At 36.8% G+C, this 22268-nt stretch overlaps 2 protein-coding genes across 3 annotated transcripts in view; both read right to left on the reverse strand.

The window, feature by feature from the left end:
- Positions 1-555, reverse strand: part of LOC128633123 (myelin-oligodendrocyte glycoprotein) — a 73283-nt gene extending 72728 nt beyond the window's left edge. The window contains exon 1 of the mRNA XM_053681946.1: positions 196-555. Within this exon, the coding sequence (XP_053537921.1) occupies positions 196-280 (85 nt within the window). The 5' untranslated portion in view covers positions 281-555. The remainder of the gene's footprint in view (positions 1-195) is intronic.
- A 582-nt stretch (positions 556-1137) lies between these two features.
- Positions 1138-17157, reverse strand: LOC128633121 (butyrophilin subfamily 1 member A1-like). 2 transcript variants are annotated; one of them, XM_053681939.1, is made up of 9 exons: positions 16881-17157; positions 16703-16762; positions 13901-14251; positions 12907-13185; positions 12566-12667; positions 8187-8213; positions 5355-5381; positions 3539-3565; positions 1138-2185 (listed from the first exon to the last, which is right to left on the reverse strand). In XM_053681939.1, the coding sequence occupies exons 2-9, from the start codon at positions 16758-16760 to the stop codon at positions 1638-1640; spliced, it is 1419 nt and encodes a 472-aa protein (XP_053537914.1). In that variant the 5' UTR covers positions 16761-16762; positions 16881-17157; the 3' UTR covers positions 1138-1637. The 2 variants fall into 2 exon arrangements, with proteins under 2 accessions (XP_053537914.1, XP_053537913.1); XM_053681938.1 differs by having other exon boundaries at positions 16703-16791.
- Between the last annotated feature and the right edge of the window lie 5111 nt (positions 17158-22268).

Raw genomic sequence — 22268 nt, forward strand, 5'->3', positions numbered from 1 at the left:
AAATCTAACATGGCTAGAATATGTGAAGATTTATTTACACAAATCAAACATTTGTTTAGTAGAAAACATAAAATACATGAAAACTAATAAAGGTGAACATTAATAAAAAATATGTACATAGAGCAAGAGTATACACACGCACACACATACACACACACACACACACACACACACACACACATGGTGGATTTATACCTGCTTGAGATTCCATAAAGCTGAAGAGAAGCAGTAGAGACATACACAGGAACATCATCCCTGTTCTGTAATTGTTACAGTACATTTCACAAAGTAAATGCCATATAAAGCTCTTCTCATTAAATTCACTTGTGTATCATACAACATGCTGCTACATATTTAACATAAAGTATTAAAGCCCTTTCTCGCTACCATCAAGGTTTAAATCCACATTCCTCTCACTTTGTCCAGGGGTAGGGAAATCTCCCCCCCCCCTCCCTCTCTCTCACACACACACGAAACACACAGTTTAAAAAGTAAACAAAATTATGTACTTGCAGTGGACTTAAAAGTATAAAAATATAAAGAATAAAAATAATAATAAATAAAATACAGTGGTTTTGAAACAGGATGACTGTATAGAAGAAGAATTCTGAAACACACACACACACACACACACACACACACACACACACAGGTCTTCTATTCTGTCATCCTGTTTCAGTCTGCACTACATCTTAAAACCACTGTATTTTTTTTTTATTATTCTTTATACTTTAAAATTGTTTTAAACTGTATTTGTTTTTCTTTTATTGTAAACATTATTATTATTATTATTATTATTATTACTATTATTATTATTATATTCCATTTTAATAAATATAAGTCTAGTCATTTACACTCTGTACTGCATCTGTCATGTATCAACGAGGGAACTCTGGCCATCATTTCCCAGCAGCCACTGCACCATACTCACCAGTGTCACATGACCACCTGCACCTGATTTACGGTTCGGTTAATGATCACACTAGTATATATGTCGCTGTTTGCACTGCTTTCTTTGTCTCACGTTATCATCTATCCATGTTTTTGTCTATTCTACAGTATTTAGTTTTGGCCACAGTATTGTGTGTTTGTTGTAGAGTCCTTTGTTTATGTTTACTGTTTATTAAATGAAGATCTGCGCTTGCTTCCGAATTCAACTTTGTAATGTGACAGCATCCTGTTAATGTACAACAATTCTGAGGCGCAAATAATATCTGCCTCTATTTAAGTATAGCATCTAACAACTATTTCTACAAAGAACTGCTACTTTTATACAGTGTAAATCGAATATATCTCTATTTTTTCATTTAGTCTGTTCGGTTTTATCTACACAGACATCAGCAGCTGAACTTCATACATTTTATTGATCATATTAAATTCTGCAGTAAAACTCGGTGTGAACTGTGAATGATCTTTCATTACAAATCAAATATGAATAAAGTTCCACAATCATAATGTGTAAAAAACAGACTGAAGAATTAACATTATTTTCTTACGCAAAAAAAAAAACAGGTTTTAAAATAAACTGTACAGCACTTTAAAACAGAACATGTATTTCTAAAATTTACAAGAAAATGTAAAATATTAAATTTTAATTCTCACCATTTAATAGATTATTAAATCTGTGAGGTGAAAATTCATTCAGTGTTAAATACAGGAGAGATGATCAGTGGTGCTGAATTTTTACCTTCTGCATTATAACCAGGACGGAAGTAAGGATAGAGTTTCTCAGTGAAAGACTGACCAGTGAAAGAGTAGATATGAGAGCTGGACTTCACATCATAAAAGGAGACCAGACCCTCCTCATAATCCACAAACACCCCCACCTTCTCCACCTTCTCTCTCAGTGTGAGGGGGACAGAGGGACCAGCAAGAGCCTTATACTGATTCTCATTCTTCAGCCGCACAGTCCAGAATCCATTCTGAGGTCTCGGTATAATCAGCCCCTTTCTGTTAATGTTCTCTCTCGCGACTCCGAGTTCCCACGCAGTTTTCCCTCTGACCTGCACCTCATAATAAAATCTCCCTGAGGAGAAACTCTGCTTTCCTAGAACATTAACACAATAATTAAACCTCTGTGGTGTATCAGGGAGATTCTGTCGTGTGTCTCCATGTGTCACTTGTTTTCCATCAGCAGACAGGATGAGATCAGGATGAGCTGTATCAGGATCCAGAGTCACATCCACTGAGAGAAACACACAGAGTGAGATGTGAGTTTGCAGGTAAAAAATATGAAATCATCATCAGAGGACCACTGAGGATTAAATTATGAATCTGAACACTGAAAAAAGAGAACTTGAATTTCAAGCATGTTAATAAATAAATAAATAAATAAATACAGATGTGTGGTTTTCAACCTTATATATTTCAATATTATAAATGTATATCAGTTTTTCACTCCCATACACAGACACACAGAACTTCTCACTTCATGAGAAAATTTCGATAAAGAAACAGAACAGAGACATTTTCAAACTCACACCAAAATAAAAGTAGCTAGTGTAACATTTACTTAAATATCTTCTCCTCTACACCCGATCTTCTACCAGCACTTTAAATAAAATCATTTCTCCTCTATGTTTGTGTCAATCATACTATTTACTGTTTTGTTTTCTGGTGTTTTTCAAAATCAAATCATCAGGTTTAATCAATAAGCAGCAGGACGCCAGTGAATTCATTTACAGTCTGTACTTACTGTAGCTCTTTACTTTACTTACAGTCACAGGTGTGTATTGTTTCACCTGTTAGGAATTTCAATTTATTATCAGATTTAATTTCTCCCATCGTTTTTAAGTCATTTAAACACATTTTTATCAGTTCCTCTCGGGGTTTGTGTTTGTTTCGTGTTTCTCTGTTTTTAATGTAAATGATAGATATTGTCCAGTAGTGAGGAGTTTTCATCTCGAAAGAGTAAATTTTAAAGTTTTATGAAGTTGTTATATTATTTGTCCGCTAGATGGCAGTGAAAGACCACAACACTATACACTTACACACTCCTATCAGAAAATAATCACTGCAAAATAAACAAATCAATCATTTACTAATGGATTAATAAAAAAAAATAAAAATGGCAAATCCCATAAAAAGATTAAGAAAATGTAACGTTTGTATATGTATATGTTTATACAACAGCTAACAGACTAAACTGATTAGTCAATTTTAAAATCTATCATTTCCTCAGAATTTTAATGACGGAAACTTTTTTGTTCTGTGTTGGATACTTTTATTTTGACATGGGTTAGAAATAACTGCCTTTGCATTTCCTTATCTGAATGTTTTCGTTATGACGTCTATGTGTGTGTGTGTGTGTGTGTGTGTGTGTGTGTGTGTGTGAGAGAGAGAAAGAGCTGCAGCTTTTACGTGAAAAAATCTGTAAGAGACAAAGATTTATTTTTACTGCCTGAGGTTAGGCGCGCACACACACGCACACATACACACACACACACACACACACACACACACACACACACACACACACACACACACAAATACAGTAGAGACTCTGATGTAACTGTACTGACGATAAAATTGTTCTTACCTGCAAACTTCTTCTTCTTTAATAACTCTGTGAAACATGAATCAATATTTTATATGAATTTATCAAAATACAATTAGATTCAACAAAACATAATAAAATAATTAATATTTGAATCATATTTATACCACAGACCAAAAGTACAAACCAAATCCATCCACCCATTTTCTATACTGCTTATCCTACACAGGGTCGCAGGGAGCCTGGAGTCTGTCCCCGGGATAGCGGGGCAAAAAGCAGGGGACGCCCTGGACGGGGGGCCAACCCACTGCAGGGCACAATCACACACACACTACACACAATCTGGAAACACCAGTCAGCCCACAACGCATGTGTTTGGACCAGGGGAGGAAACCGGAGTACCCGGAGGAAACCCCTGAAGAACACATGCACACAGGGCAAAGGTGGGATTTGAACCCCCAACCCTAGAGATGTGAAGCAAGCGTGCTAATCACTAATCCCCCGTGCCCCCCACAAACCAAATAAAAAATAAATCAATATTTAAAACACCAACAACAAGTTTATTGCCATCAGTAGATTTTTTTTGCCTAAGAATAGAGAAATGTAAAGAAAGGAGAGAAATCCAAGAATCTGTTCCTCTTCCTAAATATATACCGCTCCCTCCATAAAGGCATTTTTTCCCCCCATTTGCATCCATTTTAAATTTGTACTCAAATATTTCATGTGGTTAAAGTGCACATCCTCAGATTTTAATCAAGTGTATTTTTATACATTTCTGAACAAGTAGAAATTACAACACTTTACACACAGCCTCCATTCCATGGTATCATAATATTTGGGACATGAGCTGCACAGGTGTTAGTGATTATTCAGGTGTGTTTAATTGCTTCATTAGTGCAGGTATGAGAGAGATTTCAGCATCTAGTCTTTATTCCACACTTTTGGTCAACTTTAGAGTCTTCTTTTACTGTTTGTCAACATGAGGACCAGAGTGCCAGTGAAAGTCAAGGATACATTATAAGGCTGAGACACAAGAATAAATCAGTCAGACACATTGGCCAAACTTTAGAGTTACAAAAATATCAACTGTGTGGAACATTATTAAGAAGAAAGAGAGAATGGGTGAGCTTAGTAACTATAAAGGGTCTGGTAGGCCAAAGAAGATCTCCACAGCTTATAGCAGAAGATTCTCACCATAATGAAGAAAAATCCTCATACACCTGTCTGACAGATCAGAAACACTCTTCAGGAGGCAGGTGTGGATTTGTCAGTGAATAATGTCTGCAGAAAACTTCATGAACAGAAATACAGAGGCTACACTGCAAGATGCAAACCACTAGTTCTCCACAAAAACAGGATGCACAGGATAGTTTACTAAAAAGTACTTAAAGGAGCCTGCAGAGTTCTGGGAAAAGGTCTGGTGGACAGATAAGACCAAGATGAACTTGTATTAGAGCGATGGCAGGAGCAGAGTGTGGAGGTGAAAAAGGACTGGACAAGATCCAAAGCATACCACCTCATCTGTAAAACATGGTCCTGTATGACTGCCTCAGGTACTGGCTCACTCATCTTCACTGATAATGTAACTGCTGATGGCAGGAGCACAATGAATTCTGAGTGCTGTTATTTACACATGGTAAAACTCAGGGGTATAAAAAAATACTCATTATTAAAGAGTACGTGCACTTTAACCTCGTGTAAATAGTTTGAGTACAAATTTAAAATTGTGGAGTACAGAGGCAAATAAAAAAATATATGCTTCATCTCAAACATTATGTATCTAATTTCTCTACTCACAGTTCTTCATAAATCTGAAAAATAAAAGTCCTTAAAGGGTCACAAACTCAGATGTAATTACCGTCTTCCACTCTCTGTTTCTGCAGTTCTAAAAAGAGAAAAAAGTTCATATTAGAGATTAAACAAACTTGTAGGATAATGTTTAATACACTTATTATTCTCCATTGTATGAGTTGTGTGTTGAATAAAACCAACAAGTTCATTTATTTAACTTTGTTTCTATAATACATTTTATAGACAGTAGAAATGTGGTGTTTAACACATGCATGAGGTCATATGAATAATATTATGTACACTATATGGACAAAAGTATGTGGACACCTGACCATCACACCTATATGAGCTTGTTGGAAATCTCATTCCAAAACCATGGGCATTAATATGGAGTTGGCATTGCACATAGTGATCTTAGGCTTGTGTGCAGCTGCTTGGCCATGGAAACCTATTTCATGAAGCTCCTGATGCACAGTTCTTGTGCTGATGTTGCTTCCATCAGCAGTTTGGATCTCTGTAGTGAGTGATACAACAGAGGAAAGGTGATTTTTACACACTACGAGCTTCAGCACTCAGCGGCCCTGTTCTGTGAGTTTGTGTGGACCAACACTTCACGGCTGAGCTGTTGTTGCTCATAAACACTTCCATTTCACAATAACAGCACTTACTCCATGTTCACACTCGCACACTACATTGTACACGACACACTAGCACACGACATGTTGCGTGTGGGTGTGTACCATCCATTCAGCTCCAGTGAGAGTCATGACCAAAATGTAGCTTACAGCTCACAGTTAACTACAGTTTATTATTTATTTATCTTTAAAATGCACGTTGAATTGTAACGTTTTATTAAAGTGGAAAAAGTGTGAAAAATCTGTTGTTTGATATTCGTTACATAACGTATTCGTATTAGCTATTAGTAGCACAAGCTAACTGTACTAGCTATTTTTCTTTGTAATGTCTCTATACAGGTTTAATGAGAAGTCATATATGACAGGATACAATGAAACCATAGTTATGAGTTATACGTCATTTTTTAGTTAAGCAGTACATGCTACTACCTACTTTGCAGGTAGGAACTAAATGTTATTCCCCATTGCTGGAAACTCTCTATTCTCTATTCCATCAGATATGTATAAGTATGTTTAGGTTATAGTTTAATTTCTGTCTCATGAACTTTTCTAGACCTGTCTGTTGTGTACGTGCCATATATGTTCAGAAACCTGTACATTCTTGTATTGCCCAAGATGTTTTTCACGTACGTGGCCAGACAGTTCAACTGCCATATTATTTCCACACCTATGCCTGTGAACGGCTATTTGTTCCTATATAAACCTCTGTGAATCTGCAATAAACCAGATGTGTCTCTGAACTGCTCTGGTTGCCAGTGTGTTCATTTAGACACTCCAGGCCTGCATACTCTCCGTGGTAAACCACATGCGCTAGTTTTTCTTTTGAGTAAATGAACCAAGAGGCTGAAAAGGCTGACTGAGGAAAGAGGGTTAATAGAAGCTGTTATTTGCTTTATCCCTAATACCCGTGCGCCATACAATTAATTCGAGGAACCATTTGAGCCATCGTTTGGATTTACCATGTCATTTATATTTATGGCATTTGGCAGATGCCCTTATCCAGAGCGGCTTACATTTATCTCATTTATATATTTGAGCAGTTAAGGGTTAGTTACGGGCCCTGCTTAAGGGCCCAACAGTGGCAGCTTGACGGTGCTGGGGTTTGAACTCATGACCTTCCAATCAGTAATCCAACCACATCTTAACCACTGAGCTACATCAGACCCAACTTACATAAAGTTGAGAAAATCTCAACTCACATGTTGCTTGTCGCGCTGTCACTGATACTGAAAACGCAGCTCTGTGTTATGTGTTTATATAGAACATGTACGGTCGCCTGTCACTCTCTAGTGTGAACGTATCTTTACAGTTAACTGAGGCAGATCTAACAGGGAAGAAATTTCACAAACTGACGTGTGGTAAAGATGACACACTGACAGCACCACATTTAAAGTAACTGAGCTCTTTAGTCCATTCTAATGCCAGTGTTTGTCTCTGGAGATTGTACAGCTATGTGCTTCATTTTATTCACCTGTTAGTAATGAGTGTGACTGAAACACCTGAACTCAGTAATTAGGAGGGGTGTCCACATACTTTTGGACATGTTGGGTATATTAGAGCTAATGTCACATGTAAAAATTAAAATTCATATCAGTAATCTTGTAATTTACTGTAATTTCTTTCAAACCCCACCCCCACCCCACAAACACACAAAGACGCATTGCATTTCTTCATGTCTAGACCTTGTATACTATTTGTGTAAATTTTATATAAATAAAAGAATAAACAGATTAAGCAGTGTAATACAGTGATAAGGTAAAAGGACAACACAAATCAGATTGCAGTTATGAAATGATATTGTCCTCTGATGTTATTTATTTGTTAAATGATTAAGCACACTTCACGAAGTGGAACATGATGTTACAGGTCCGTTATGGTTCATATAGAAACTCAAAAAGAAACGTCCCTTTTCAGGAGACTGTATTTTAAAGATAATTTTGTAAAATCCAAATAAGCGTCACAGATTTTTATTGAAAAAGGTTTAAACAATGTTTTTCATGCTTGTTCAGTGAACCACTAACAATTATTGCACATGCACCTGTGGAACAGTCCTTAAGACACTAATAGTTTACAGGCAGTATCAGTAACTTATGGGTATTTACTGTAATTCCTTTCAGACCACACACACACACACACACACACACTTCATTTCTGTCTAGACCGTGTATACAGTGCTTTAATATCTCACATTTTAACAATGTGATATTGTCTCCTCCAATTAAATATTCAGAATGATTTTAAAACCACAAAAAGTTCATTCTCACCTGCATATCTCTTCTCCTTCTGAAGCTCTGAGGATAAAACAGATAAAATAGTTTGAGTATTGAGTGTAAATTCTATATAAATAAAAGTGTAAACAGGTTAAGCAGTGTAATATAGTGATACAGTGTAATATAATAAGTAAATCAATAAAAGATCACTGGCCCTGATGCGGGTAACATTACAGCACAAAAGATTGGGTGATCATATTCTGGTTTTCCAAAAAGAGGACACAATTCTCACCGCAGCGAATATGGGCATGATATGACATCATACTTCAGATATGACATCATACACTGAAGTTTTCATGTGTTATTGCATTTTACAGCAGTAAAATGTCAGAGAGTATTTGAAGCAATTAAAAAATAATTGAATGTTTCCCTTTGTTAAATATACCATCTGTTCCTGTTTTCAACGACACTGCAAACCAGGCAGACTTGCTTTTTAAGTTGTTTTTATAATCTTTCATAGCTGCCTTGTAAAGTACAGGATCTCTCGAAATCGCTAAAATTAGGATTTCCATTTTTTTTATTTCTTTTTGCTGTGACATCATCTATCGGCCACATGTCTTCACGAAATAAGATTACGCAGGTCAGAGTTCACAAAATTTGAACTTTCCTCATGCAGCATAATATGAAAATTCTACACAAGCTTGCGTTTCTGATCTGTCATTATCGGATGCATTTGAATGGAGGTCAATTGAGCATTAAAGCCTAGTGTGACTGCGGCTTTACTATGCATGCAGACTTTACTACACAGAACAAGACACACTATTAGCATCACATAAATATAGCTAAATAAAACTGTTTTCACTCTGCCAATGTTTAACATTTTTTTCTACATTCTTTTAAATGTCCATTTAATGAAATAAAATATTAGATGCCACAAGTGTATCTTCTGCCATCATTTACACATTTGAATGGCCATGTAATACGAAGCAGTGTGAGAACATGAAATTAAAAATGACTTTATATGGCCACGGGCATTGTTTAGACTCAGGACATCTCTCATTTGTTGCTATTGTCAAGTAACTGTTTGATGTCTTACACAACATCGCTTCACCTTTGTGTGTTCGCTGAGAGTAGGTTAATGTTTGAGAGGCAGGAATTTGGCCAATAGTTGCTGCAAGCCTTTTATAATTGACCAACTTTGTGTGTGAGAAGGCGGGAATTACAGAGAGGGGTTAAAGCAATGCAAATATGTGCACACATGATGCAATATTTGACCATAAGCACATCATAATTAAATTAAATTAAAGCTGAATCCCAGACATATTCTCAATTTTAGACTGTTTTTAAGGTCTGCAAAAGAGGACGTATGATCACCCTAACAAAAGCATTTCAGAGAACAATGTGTTAATTTTTACCAGATTCATTTTGTGCAAAATTTATTTGCGCATTCACCAGAAGGTTGCGCATGTGTCACGTGGGCAAGAGAGAACCAGAACTATAATCAAGCAGCTGTCTATGTTGTGTTATGTCAATTTATTTGGCTCTAAACAAACAAAAAATGTAAAAATTTAATCCTGATAGTATTCCCAATTTTTTTATTACAAAATGTACCTGTAATCTGATTACTTTGTTTTTTGACATAACTGTAACGGATTACAGTTACCAGTTTTTGGAGTCCTGATTATGTTACATGTATTCCGTTACTCCCCATGTCTGGTTATGAGTTATATATGAGCAGAAGCTGAACCTGAATGTGTAATACTTGAAAATAAATGTGTAAATGTGGTTACTGACTAATTATTAGTGTGAATTTAAGATATTTTAATATATAGGTCCTGAATGAAACCAAGTGAAAGGAAAGTATTGAATATTTAAGTTAAGAAATTCAGGTAATAAAAATTCAACCGGGTTAAAAAAATTCAAGGTTTCTAAAATTGGGGTTTAAAAAACAGGTGGAAAAAATTTCAAGAAGCCAAAAATCCAGAGAAAACATCTGGGATACTCAGAAAGAGCAAATGAGCCAGACTCTAATCAAACTCAGTCCTGACCAATCACAACACATAAAACAGATAAACTGGTTTATTATACAGAAACAAACAAATAAAAAAAAGGTTTGCATTTCTAATCTTCTTACTCCTTGTTTACGTCCCAATAAATGTTCAAATCTGTATAAACCTGATGTGTGTGTAATTTGGCGTTATTAGTTTGAATAAACATGAGAAGGAGCTGTAAATTCTGCCCTTTCCCTTGATCTACACTTTCTCATGAACCTTCAGCATCTTACATTGTGTCTGTAAGTCATGAGTACTGAGGGGAGGGTTTGATGAACATTACTGAGTCAGTGTTAATGTCAGCTCAGCAAAATTCTCATTTAATATCATACAGTGCCTGACTACTGCTGAATATGACCGAATATCATAAAATAAATGAATATGACACAGTACCAACTACCTACTTTATGCACACTAACAGTAAATAGATCATCACTTAACATATGGTTTCCTAGTTTCAGCCACACGCAGAGTGCCGTATATTCTTTACAACAGCATGATCATCGTGTGATTATGATTTTAGACAGTTTTTAAAATTAGAAATACATATCAATCAACTGACATTTCAGACACGATAAAAAAGTGCCATCAATGAAAATATTTTCCAAAGAAGCCACAGCTGGACTGAGGGGTGCGTTGCCATAGTAACACACAGACTAACTGACAGGTCGTAGTAAGTGCAGTAAAGGTTTAAATGTGACGGACTATTGATAGAACTGTTTTATTTATGTAGCAAACACAGACAAGTGGAGTGATACAAACAGTGAAATGTCCCAGTGTTGTTACACTAAATATCAGCTCTACTGGAACACCGCTTGTCCAATCATATTAGTGGACTGGAACTAACTGATGTAGAACTGTTAATGTAGCAATTATTATTAACAATTATAAGAACTAATTTGTAACACAAACTCATGAAGATTGAGGACCTGTTGGGATTTACCAGTCTGAGCCACTAGCTAATGATAATTATTTACATTGTACATTTATTCATATAGTTGACGATTTTATCCAAAGCAACTTAATTATGTACTTTATTTAGACACGTATATAATTCTAAAGCTGTAATTTTGCTCAAATCTGCATAGTTTTTTTGCACCCAGTACATTTAACATGTCACACTAGCAACACAACATACTACCTCACCTGTCATAGTCACTAATTAGACTGAAGTAAAGGTGTAGCTCATTCATTCTTCTGATATCCAGTAACCACAGTCCCTCCTCTCTGAAGTCTTGCTGAAAGTCTCTGTGAATTCAAGTTGGTTAAATCGTGGATCCTCTCTGTGATCTTGGACTGTTCTACTGTTTTGTGTTTTTATATTTTAGCTTTCAGATTATTGTTTTTTGAATATCAAATTCTCTTTGAATTTTGTTTTCTGGATTTCTCTGTCTGCAGCTCTTTAATAAATCTGCAGTACTACATCTATAATCCACTCAGCCACAGCACCACTGGGCAGCAACAGTGTGATTGCTGTGCTGAGAAACATCAGAGCTGCACACTGTGGCACGGCTCTGTGGAGGATTAGCAGCAGTACAGCATGCAGTGCTGACAGACAGAACAACATGCTCTCTACAAATAAATAAAGTACTTAATTAAGAGGAAATTCCTTTTTCACATGAGGTAATGTGGGCTTGATTGTGTTTAAATGATTATTATGCCTCACATAATATATGCAGGATTTCATGCAGTCTATTTGTCATCAATATTTTATTAGTTATTTTATTTGAATAACTATCTAGTCACCAGATTGGCCTAAAATGATCAAGTCTGATAGAAAGGAGCATTAAAATATTTACATTTGGTGATCTGTAAATATTAATTTGCTGGTTTGCATAATGTTTAATAAGACTTAAGCCAGAGCTTAAGTTTGGAAAGATAAGTTAAAGTGAACCTCAGTGTAAATTAGATTCTGTGTTCTGTAATAATGTACTGATGTGCAGAGTGAGACTCGATACTCTCCCAAACCTTTCATTAATGAAATACCCTTTCACTTCTTCAGAAAGGGCTTGTGGTAATGGAAGTGAATAGATGAAGACAGAGGTGAGACTTTGAGACAGAATTAAATTATCCTCTTCACAGAGAGCACGGCCAACTGGACTTCTGTGGTCTACTGAGTAAAGCACAGGTTCTTTACCCTTGTCCTGGAGAACCCCCGGACCTACAGGTGTTTCTGTGCTCTAAAACACCTGATCCAGATAATCAGCTCATTAACAGCCCTTCCTGACCTAAAGTGAGTGCTATTGCAGGAAAAACACTAAAATGTGTAGGACATGGGGTTCTCCAGGACCATAAATAGGAATCTGTGGACTAAAGCTATGGTATAAACTGCAATATAATTTAAGCTAGAGATATTATAAAGGAAAATTATTTAAAGATTACCTTTCCTGTGATAGATAACTGCAGTTACTATCGATCCGACAGCAATAAGACATGCTGAAACTGAAATGCCCACAACCCACTTCCAAGCATCAAAGACTTTACCTAAAACAAAACCAAGTTTACAGTGTTACAGATATTTTTATTAAACTGTGCAAGAATTATTGATAAATGCAAAACACACTCAGACAGAACTGTAGCAAAATCACCAGATATAATTAAAATAATGCATACACTCTAATGCAAGAATAGTGTGTGTTCATCACAATCATGTTTCATCTTTAATCACCTCATCTGTAATGATTACAATAGAATGTTACAAGTTTTTAATCATAGACACTTACTATTAATGATAACCTCTGCCTCCATCATGTGATGTTTTTGTTGAAGTCTGCAGTAAAACTTGTTGGAGTCGCTATAATCATAAACAGTGATGTGGCGTTTCACACTGAAGCCCTCAGTGTCTCTGTGTATCTGTGTATCTCCAGCAGGCAGAGTGTCTCCTTCTCTGTTCATCCACAGAACCGTAGGTTCAGGGTTCCAGCCTCTGGACTCACACACTAGATTAATCCCTCCTGAGTGATCATAACTCTCCATCGTGATCACCGGGTGGCTTCCCTGTGCTATAGGCAATAAATAAAAGTATTGTTTTAAACATAGTGAAATCATGTTATACTGTTAACCTCCATAGAGGTTATTATTTTCTGCTCATTTTCAGTTTAAAGACTGTTCTTGATATGGTAAAAAAATAATACTATGAAGTGTGACTTTACACACACACACACACACACACACACACACACACACACACAAGACTGAGCAAAATTAGTTTTGGGAATCTGCCAAAAGCTGCATCTAAGACATATGTGTAGCCAGCTACTCAAAGACTGGCCACTATTATAGGTAACCACAGATTCACATGAAAGTAATGAGTAGTCAAGGTATCTAGATGTTCAGAATTTGTCCAGATCAGAAGATCGTAGGTTCACTCGCTGAAGCCAAAGGTTGGATTACGACAGTGAAATAACAACACAAGGCACACAGATTAGTTTAACTTCATATATTAAATACCATGTTCAATAAGAACAAGTGCAATTCAGTAGTAAAGTAATAAAATGGAAAAGTGGGATCCCAAATATACAAAAGAAGAAAATTATCAAAATAATAAAAGCTCAGTATAGTTTTGAGTGCACTCAAATTAGACTAGACCCGGGTCTGTTAAAATAAAAGTTGATTCAGTGACTGTGGTTTATTTATGCACAAACCATTGATGTTAAGTGAAAATAAAGTTTATTCTAGTATAACATTCACTGTATAAAGTGTAGAAATAGATCTTACCTTCGACAGTGACGTGAACAGTGATGTCATCATACCAGGATTTGTCCTCAACGAGACATTTATATTTTCCTTCATCAGAGACTTGGAGAGCTGAGAGTTTGAGTGAAGCGTTGCCTTTCTGTAGCTCCTCTTTAAACAGTGATGTTCTTCCTCTGTAAGACTGAGCCTGATCTTCATTTCTGTTTTTTTTATCCTTATAGAGATGCACTAATGAAGCCACATCCTCTAGTCTCATCCACTCCACTGTCATGTGCACAGCGCTGGTATTGGGTTTGATAAAACAGGGCAGAACCAGGTCTTCACCAGCTACAGCATCAATAGGAGCTTCTGGACCGACCACCTGTAATCCCTCTGGGTTTTTTTTTCAAAAACAAACAAATACCGTATATCATTTCCAATATCATATGTCCTTTGCAGGTGTTTTGAGTTAATTATCTGATTAGGGCTCTTCTCAGGTGGACATTTCTGTATTATAAATTCTTTATTCTAATATTTTGAGATACTATATTTTTGATTTCCATGAGCTGTAATCTGTAATCATTAAGATTAAAACAAAAAAGGCTTGACATATTTCACTTTATGTGTAAAGAATGTAGAATATATGAAAAAAACTTTTCCCTAATATTTGTGTGTACACACACACACACACACACACACACACACACACATACATATATATATATATATATATATATATATATATATATATATATATATATATATATATATATATATATATATTCCTTGGACTTCTTTATTATTATTATTTAGTTTATTGCCTTAACTAATAACTACAATGTTCGAGACAATAAGAGAGGGCTGTCAAAACAAATGTATATATTTATAGTAGCATAATACTAGTAATAATAAATCTTAATATTAGTTAACCTCATCTTCCAAAAATGGTGTTACTTAAATATTCTATAAAATTTTCTGTCCCAGTTTTTTTTGAGTGTGTTGAAGGCATCAAATTCTACATTTGTTTATATTTACAAAATACAATTAAATTGGTCAGTGAAAACATTGAATATCTCTTCTTTGTACGTTTTTCAGTTAATTAAAGTTTCAGGAGACTTCACAAATCACAGATTTTTGTTTTTATTGTGTTTTAGAAAAAAATCCCAACTTTTATGGAAATGGGGTTAGTACATTTTGACTTTTCATAAAATTCTTGCATATTGTAGCTCTACTGCTGGTGTTTGCTGTCTGTAGCAGCATAAGAGGCAAACTCATGAAAACACTAAATCTTTAAAGCAATTCAAATTTAAGTGCAGTTTTAAAGAAATTTTACAGGCCAAGTAATGTAGGTAGCAATATTGTAGTAGTAGGTAGCAACTCAAAGGTATAATAGTCAAATTTCAATTATTTCTTAATTTACTATTACAAATAACCTGGAAAATTTTGTAGATCATCATAAAAATGATGGTTTAAGCCATGACCTCAGTGTATTATGTGGCTGAAAAAACCCATGTGTCTGGAGTGCTTTAATGTTTACACAAGCGCTTTGTCTGTCATTTTATTTACACTCCCTAATGCCCATTTCATCTGTTCAAAAAGAAAAGAAATGAGGCTGAAATCTCTGTGACCAGCACAGCCAGATAATTCTCCTGTGACCAAAAATCTTGATGACAAAACAACAACAACAATAACAACAACAACAACAACAACAACAACAACAACAACAACGGTAAAACCAGATTAAACACTGGCAGCTCTTTCCCAACATGGAATTAGTGATGTTGCTTGTGAACATTTATGTAAACACTATCAGTATAAAACTTTGAATTTTTGAATGGTGGCTTTACATAACTAATTAAATAGATATACTTTTATAATTTAGAGAGTGAGAGAAGGAAATGCTTTGGTTGAACCATATTCATAGAAATGTACGTCATGTGCAGCTAACTCATGTGCAGCTAAAATGCTAATTAGGTAACAGCAGAGATAACAGCTTAAAAGTTAATTCCAAAGAAAAACAGAACAGTGAAGGCACTTTTACCCATTCTCATACATATAATTGTGCTTATTCCAAATGTTATAACTTGGCTTCCAAGCAGTTGAATGACCGAGTGGGAAAAAAACATGTGAGGCTAAAATGCTAACACTATCAGCCAGCCTACTAACTTGGGAATCCGCTCGTCATCACTGTACAAATAAATAAATAAATAAATAAATAAATAAAGAGTACAACCCCTGGCAAAAGATGGAATCACCCCTCTTACAGGATGTTCACAAGACATGTGTTTTTCACACTGTCCTCAGTACAAATACTCACACCACAAAGTGAACTAATGAATCGTCTACTTTCAAGCTGACAGAGGATTTATTCTTTTTTTCTTTTTCTCGACACCGATCAGCTGATCGAGTGAAACATTTGAATTGTAGCTCTGAAATATATAAAAACAAATCAAAAGTTTTTGAATTGTGGCACTTTGCTTTTGAATTTCATCTTCACTTCATATATAGAGAGGGCTTTCAGTCTTTCAGTGATCATAACAACACTTTCCCCAGTCGCTGAGCCTTTAGTGAGTGAGTGAATGACGTTACTCAGCTCTGAGAAAGGAGATCTTCCACACACCAGGATTCAGTTAAAGAGAGTCACACACCACCTTTTACAAGAGGACCAGAGAGAGTTCTCTCAAAAACATCTTTTATAACACCACTAAACTTACATAACTCTCTGGGCACAAAAACATCACAACTTTAGAGTTCATTATAACACACACACACACACACACACACACACACACACACACACACACACACACACACACACACACACAGAATAGTTTTTCCCCATACCTGATTGAAATTTCATGAAGCTGAAGAGAATCAGGAGAGTCACACAGAAAAACATCATCCCTGAGACAGTTTATCATTATTGCTTCAGTCTGATTTACAAGATAAATAACATTTTATGAATTACACTCAGTGCACAATTGAATGCATATCTGTTCTTCCAAAAAATCTATATACTCACCACTTTGTAAGTGTAGCAAAGCTACACTACAATCAAGATTTCAGCTGGTTGAGGCACTCTGGTGTGACCAATTATGTGAGTGTTGTTTTGTTTTCTACACTATATCTATTAAAACAAAAGCTGCTCTGAGTCAGAACTGAAAATCATTTTCAGGAACTGGTATCCAAGACAACAGGAATAATAGAATATATCTGTACTGCATGCTTCCTGATATCCTGTCTGATAACATTACACATGTTAAAACATGGTGTAATGACTTTACATCCTGATTTTTCTCTCCTGTACTCAGTCCTCTGCCAGTCTTTCTCTCACCTGTACTCTGCTACTCCTCCTGCGTGCTTCTTCATGGCCGTATCGGAGCTCATGCCGTAGAACAGTTTGTTCTTTTTGTCCTTTTTCTTGATGGTCTCACCCTGATCATCATTCAGACCTGCCAACATTCCACCCAACATCACAAAGTCCGCCCCCACACCTGTCCATCACACAACACAGCAAATCAAATCAAATCAAATCACTGGGAATGCAAAAAAAAAAAGTTTATTAATTTATTAATCACGTCATGCTTTTAACTGTTCATGGAACTGTTCATTTGAACTGTTTATGGAACGTCCACAAGACTCGAGTCTTCAGGAGAGAGGGTTCACGTTTTCCAGTTTCTTTGTAACATTTTGTCTCTTTAACTTCAAGAGAAAGAAAAAAGAGGCTGGTGAGGGAACGACTGTATACAGCAGTGATAACAGGAACTAATGCCTGTGTCAGGAAACTTACTGACTGTTACTGTTACAAAGCACTGACACTCCTTCTATAAATGTTAAATAAATATCTCCTAACTGAAAACTTCACCATATCAGTGATTATACACTAGTCTTAGATTATGTGGAGCAAATCCTGGTGCATGCGCTGTTACTATAGAAATGATAACATATAAAAAGGAGCACATTAATATAAACCCAGCACCCCAGTGTAAAACACACCTCTACATCCCTGGAGACAGAAGCTGGTGTAGGAAATCTGGGATAAATTAAGATATCAAAGTATATAACCTAATGAATTAAATATAGATAATTAATATTGAAGAGTCAAGTGAAATCTTAAAACCTAAAGACAGCTGGTTTTTGACACTAGACAATGTGGTGGTTGTGTAAGAGCACACCAGCACGACAACAAGGAAGTTCTGACAGTTGACATGACACATTGTGGTGGTTGTGTAAGAGCACACCAGCATGAGAACAAGGAAGTTCTGACAGATGGACTGTTGAAGCGGGAAGTACCCAGGCACAAGTGAAACATTCACACACACAGAGGAAATTTAGGTTACTAACATTTAACATTAATTAAAAGAAATATTACTCTTTGCTTTCACAGAATAAAGTGTCACGGTATGTGTATTGGGCACATTATTATTATTAACATAAACGCTATTGTGACGTTTGCAATGCACTTAGGTGCAAAAGAGAGAAACACCTGGAGAAAAGTGGGAAAAGTGTGAGAGGGGGTTTGTGTGAATCAACCTTCTTGGGAGGTCCAGGGTTTGCCTCGGAAGGCCCAGGGCTGATATTTGACCATATGTCAGAAGAATGCATAAAATATAAAAAATAAGTTACAAGCATAAGTCTGACCCTATAAAGTGTCAGACAAGGAGCAAAGATAGAAGAAACGGCCAACTAAAAAGAGGAACAACTGTACCGTTCAGATAAGCATTAGAATGTTCACTCATGCCTGGAATGTCTGTTGCTCAATCGTGGTAGGAATAGCTAAAATGTAGATATAAATGTATAAACTAAACCTAAGGTCTCTTAGAGATAATGGGAAATTACATAATTGGGATACGTGTGGAAGATTGTGATGGGATGTACAAGAAGAACTATGTATAATTGGTTAATGTTAGATATGGTGCCATGCCTGAAGTGAATATAAAGAACATTGTAACCAATAGAACCTCGGTGCAGGCTACGTCTCCATGTGGCGTGTATCCCTGGTACCAGTACGGGTTATTTGCTATCTTGCTGACTGCTAATAACCCTTCTTCGTCTGAATCCAGTAATCATGAGTTTGGCTGTTTTATTTTTCTAAAGAATAAGTCAGATAGCTTAATGGAGTTTATAGCTTGGAGCCAACGTAGGTTGAAGAAGCAAAATATCCTGCACTGGGCATCCACCCAATTCCACGGTTTGTATGCCAATCTCAGAATTTTCTTGGGTTGTCCAGGAGTAGTCCAAGGTGGGCTGTAGTTAGTCCAGACCCCACCTGTCACCACTGATGGAGAGGATGTGGAGGCAGTGAGAACATACAAGCAGCTGGGAGTGCATTTGGATGACAAACTGGATTGCACCATCATTACATCCTACTTCATGCCATAATACCCAGAGATATACATAAATGTAGTAAGCACAGAGCACGTACCTGTTTTCTCAATGGAATGTGCAAATGATTAAAGCAACAGTATATTTGTTTACTACAGCCTGAACTCTCTGTCCAGCTTCTCTCAGAGAGACACTGTTATTGAGATCAGTTCAGGTGGCCCTCATCTCATTTAATATTCTTCTTCTGTGTACTCTTCCTCTGTATACTCTTCTTCCTCCTCCTCTCCTCTCTCTTCCTACTGCATGTCCTCTATCTCCTCCTCTCTCCTATTTCTATCCCAACTCCTCTAACTCTCACTCTGTGAATCTTAGTGTTGAAGAAAATGTTTTTTTTTTTTAAAAAGAGCTTTAAATTCAACTTCAGTGAAAGAGCTGGAAAGTAATGACCTGTAAACTGGCCAACCGTCAATAAGAAGTTACATACTTTAAGCTTGACTTTTGGACTGGATTATCTCGACTGTCTCAGATAGACAGTTTGTAGGTGTGCATAAAGAGAATCTAAATATTTCAAATGGACATTTCAAAATTTTTAATGAAAAAATTAGTAAAACAGCATCAGCCAGGTTCAAATCAACACTTGCACAGAAAGATGCAGCTCCTTCATGTATCTCTAACTTACTGTTTAACTTGATTGATTGTACTGTTACTCGATTGGACTGATTTTCCTGCCATCAGTGACTGTGACAGATGACTAATTACTACTTTAAAATTGTAATCTGATTACATTATTGATTACTGCATGTAAAAAGTAATCAGATTACTAATTACTTTACTTTCATGTTACTTTCAAAACCAATCAAACCTACAAAAATACACTACAAAGTGAAACTCATAGTTCTTTCAGTAATTCTAGCGCGCATCGATGTATGACACAATCAGAAAAAGTTGGATTTATCATAAAACTTGCCTCGGGTGTTGTCACTGTTTGTGGGACTACCAGACCCATAAAATATAAAACTTTTCTAACTAGACTAGTTTGGTGTCGCTAGCCAAGGGGAGGCACAGCTGAGCTATTATTGTATGGGTTTAGCTGCTACAGTGCCATGCAAAATACATTATCTTTCCTTATGCTCTTCTCATATCATGTTCACGTAACTTCTACATATTCACAAACTCATACAGACATTTACACACCTTGTTTTCCTGCTCAGCATGAGAGGATGTTACTGTTTCAGTTTCAACCCCTTCACTGGTAAATATAAATTGGTGTATTTCCATTTTCCCCTCACACTAACTGACTGTGAGCTAGCCTTTGGCAGAATTGAGAGATTGTCAGCGAATAAGACACGAGTGTTTCAACGTATTTTCCTGTAAACCCTGTCTGATTGGTCTCACCTCCGTTCACTGAAAATATAAAATTACAACACCGCCAGCTTCTTTTACTGACGTTCAGTTACGTAGTGACAAACCGCTCCAAGTGGAGAATTATTCAGGGCTAAAGAAAAAATCTTCTGGGTTACAGCCTCTAATGCCCAGGCCAGGTTACTCCTCTGGCAGAGGTGGTTTATTTAAAATTAAATGCATTTTGCTTAATATTGTTTCCTTAACGATGAATTTGTAACGCAAGTGATGTAATTTTATTGACATCAGTAACTGTAATCAAATTACATAAATTTAAAATGTAATGTGTTACATTACCGTGTTACCAGAAAAAGTCATTAGATTACAGTAACGTGTTACACCCAACTCTGTGTATTGTAAAAAGTCTGTCTCTCTCTCTCTCTCTCTCTCTCTCTCTCTCTCTCTGCATGCGCGGTGAAGGAGTGAACGTGGTGTGTGAAGCGCGTGAGAGCCGTTTGGCGTCTTTTATGCGAGTTTGTTTTCTTTTTCTTTTCTTTAATGTAATTTATTGAATGTGTAGGTTATGTGAGTATCAATGACCGGTAAAAGTTGAGAGTGGGTGAGAGGGAGCGGGACGCCATGGCCTCTGAGGCCGGAGGGGAGACGCTGTCTCTCCGCCATGGTGTCAGGTGTGTACCGGAGAATGGAGATTCTGCTAGCGGTGGGAGAGCAGGTCGGGTGCGAGAACATCTACTCTGCCTCCCGAATGAACAAAGCTGTAGTAGTTTTCCTGAAAAAAAAAAAGAGAGAGAGAGAGAGCCGCCAAAACGCTAATCGAAAAAGGAATATGGCTAAAATATGTCATGCTACTTATTACCCCTCTTTCTGCCCCTGCGACGCGGGTCTCTAACGTGCCCCCTTTCATTAAAGACGAGCTGAAAATGAAGGAGCTGGCCCGCTTCGGAAAGTTCGCCAGCCCCATGACGGATATTCCGCTCGGTTGTAAAAACCCCGCGGTGAAACACGTCCGGTCTTTCCGGAGACAGGTGTATATGTTTATTAACAACCGCGACCAAACACTGGATGTCAACTTTAAGTGTAAAGTCGGTGACAGCAGCTACACTGTCGTTGCCACCACCGAACGCCTGAGATGTTTCGAGTGTGGGGAAATCGGGCATAAACGGCTGAGCTGCCCATGCAGAGCGGTGCAGCCGGGGTGCGCCGGGGCGACACGGCCAGGGTAAAGCAGCAGCAGCAGCGTGGAGACAACCAGCGGGAGAACACCGGAGAACAGGAGCCTGGGGCAGATGGGGGCATTGACACAGAGGTCACAGCTAGATATCACATTGATTGGCTGATAACAAAGTTTAATTTTTTAATCACATCATGCTTTTTAACTGTTCGTGGAACTGTTCGTTTGAACTGTTTATGGAACGTCCACGAGACTCGAGTCTTCAGGAGTTCACGTTTTCCAGTTTCTTTGTGACATTTTGTCTCATTAACTTCAAGAGAAAGAAAAAAGAGGCTGTTGAGGGAACGACTGTATACAGCAGTGATAACAGGAACTAACGCTTGTGTCTGGAAACTTACTGACTGTTACTGTTGCAAAGCACTGACACTCCTTCTATAAATGTTAAATAAATGTCTCCTAACTGAAAACTTCACCATGTCAGTGATTATACACTAGTCTTAGATTATGTGGAGCAAATCCTGGTGCATGCCCTGTTACTATAGAAATGATAAC

This window comes from Ictalurus punctatus, chromosome 7, assembly GCF_001660625.3.
Source record: "Ictalurus punctatus breed USDA103 chromosome 7, Coco_2.0, whole genome shotgun sequence".
Taxonomy (NCBI): domain Eukaryota; kingdom Metazoa; phylum Chordata; class Actinopteri; order Siluriformes; family Ictaluridae; genus Ictalurus; species Ictalurus punctatus.

Coding starts and splice junctions, on each gene's coding strand:
- LOC128633121 (XM_053681939.1), bottom strand. CDS start 16,760: ATGATGTTTTTCTGTGTGACTCTCCTGATTCTCTTCAGCTTCATGAAA. Junction 8,214..12,565: donor AGTTATCTATCACAGGAAAG/GTAATCTTTAAA, acceptor TTTTATCCTCAG/AGCTTCAGAAGGAGAAGAGA. Junction 2,186..3,538: donor AAAGAAGAAGAAGTTTGCAG/GTAAGAACAATT, acceptor TGTTTCTCTCAG/TGGATGTGACTCTGGATCCT.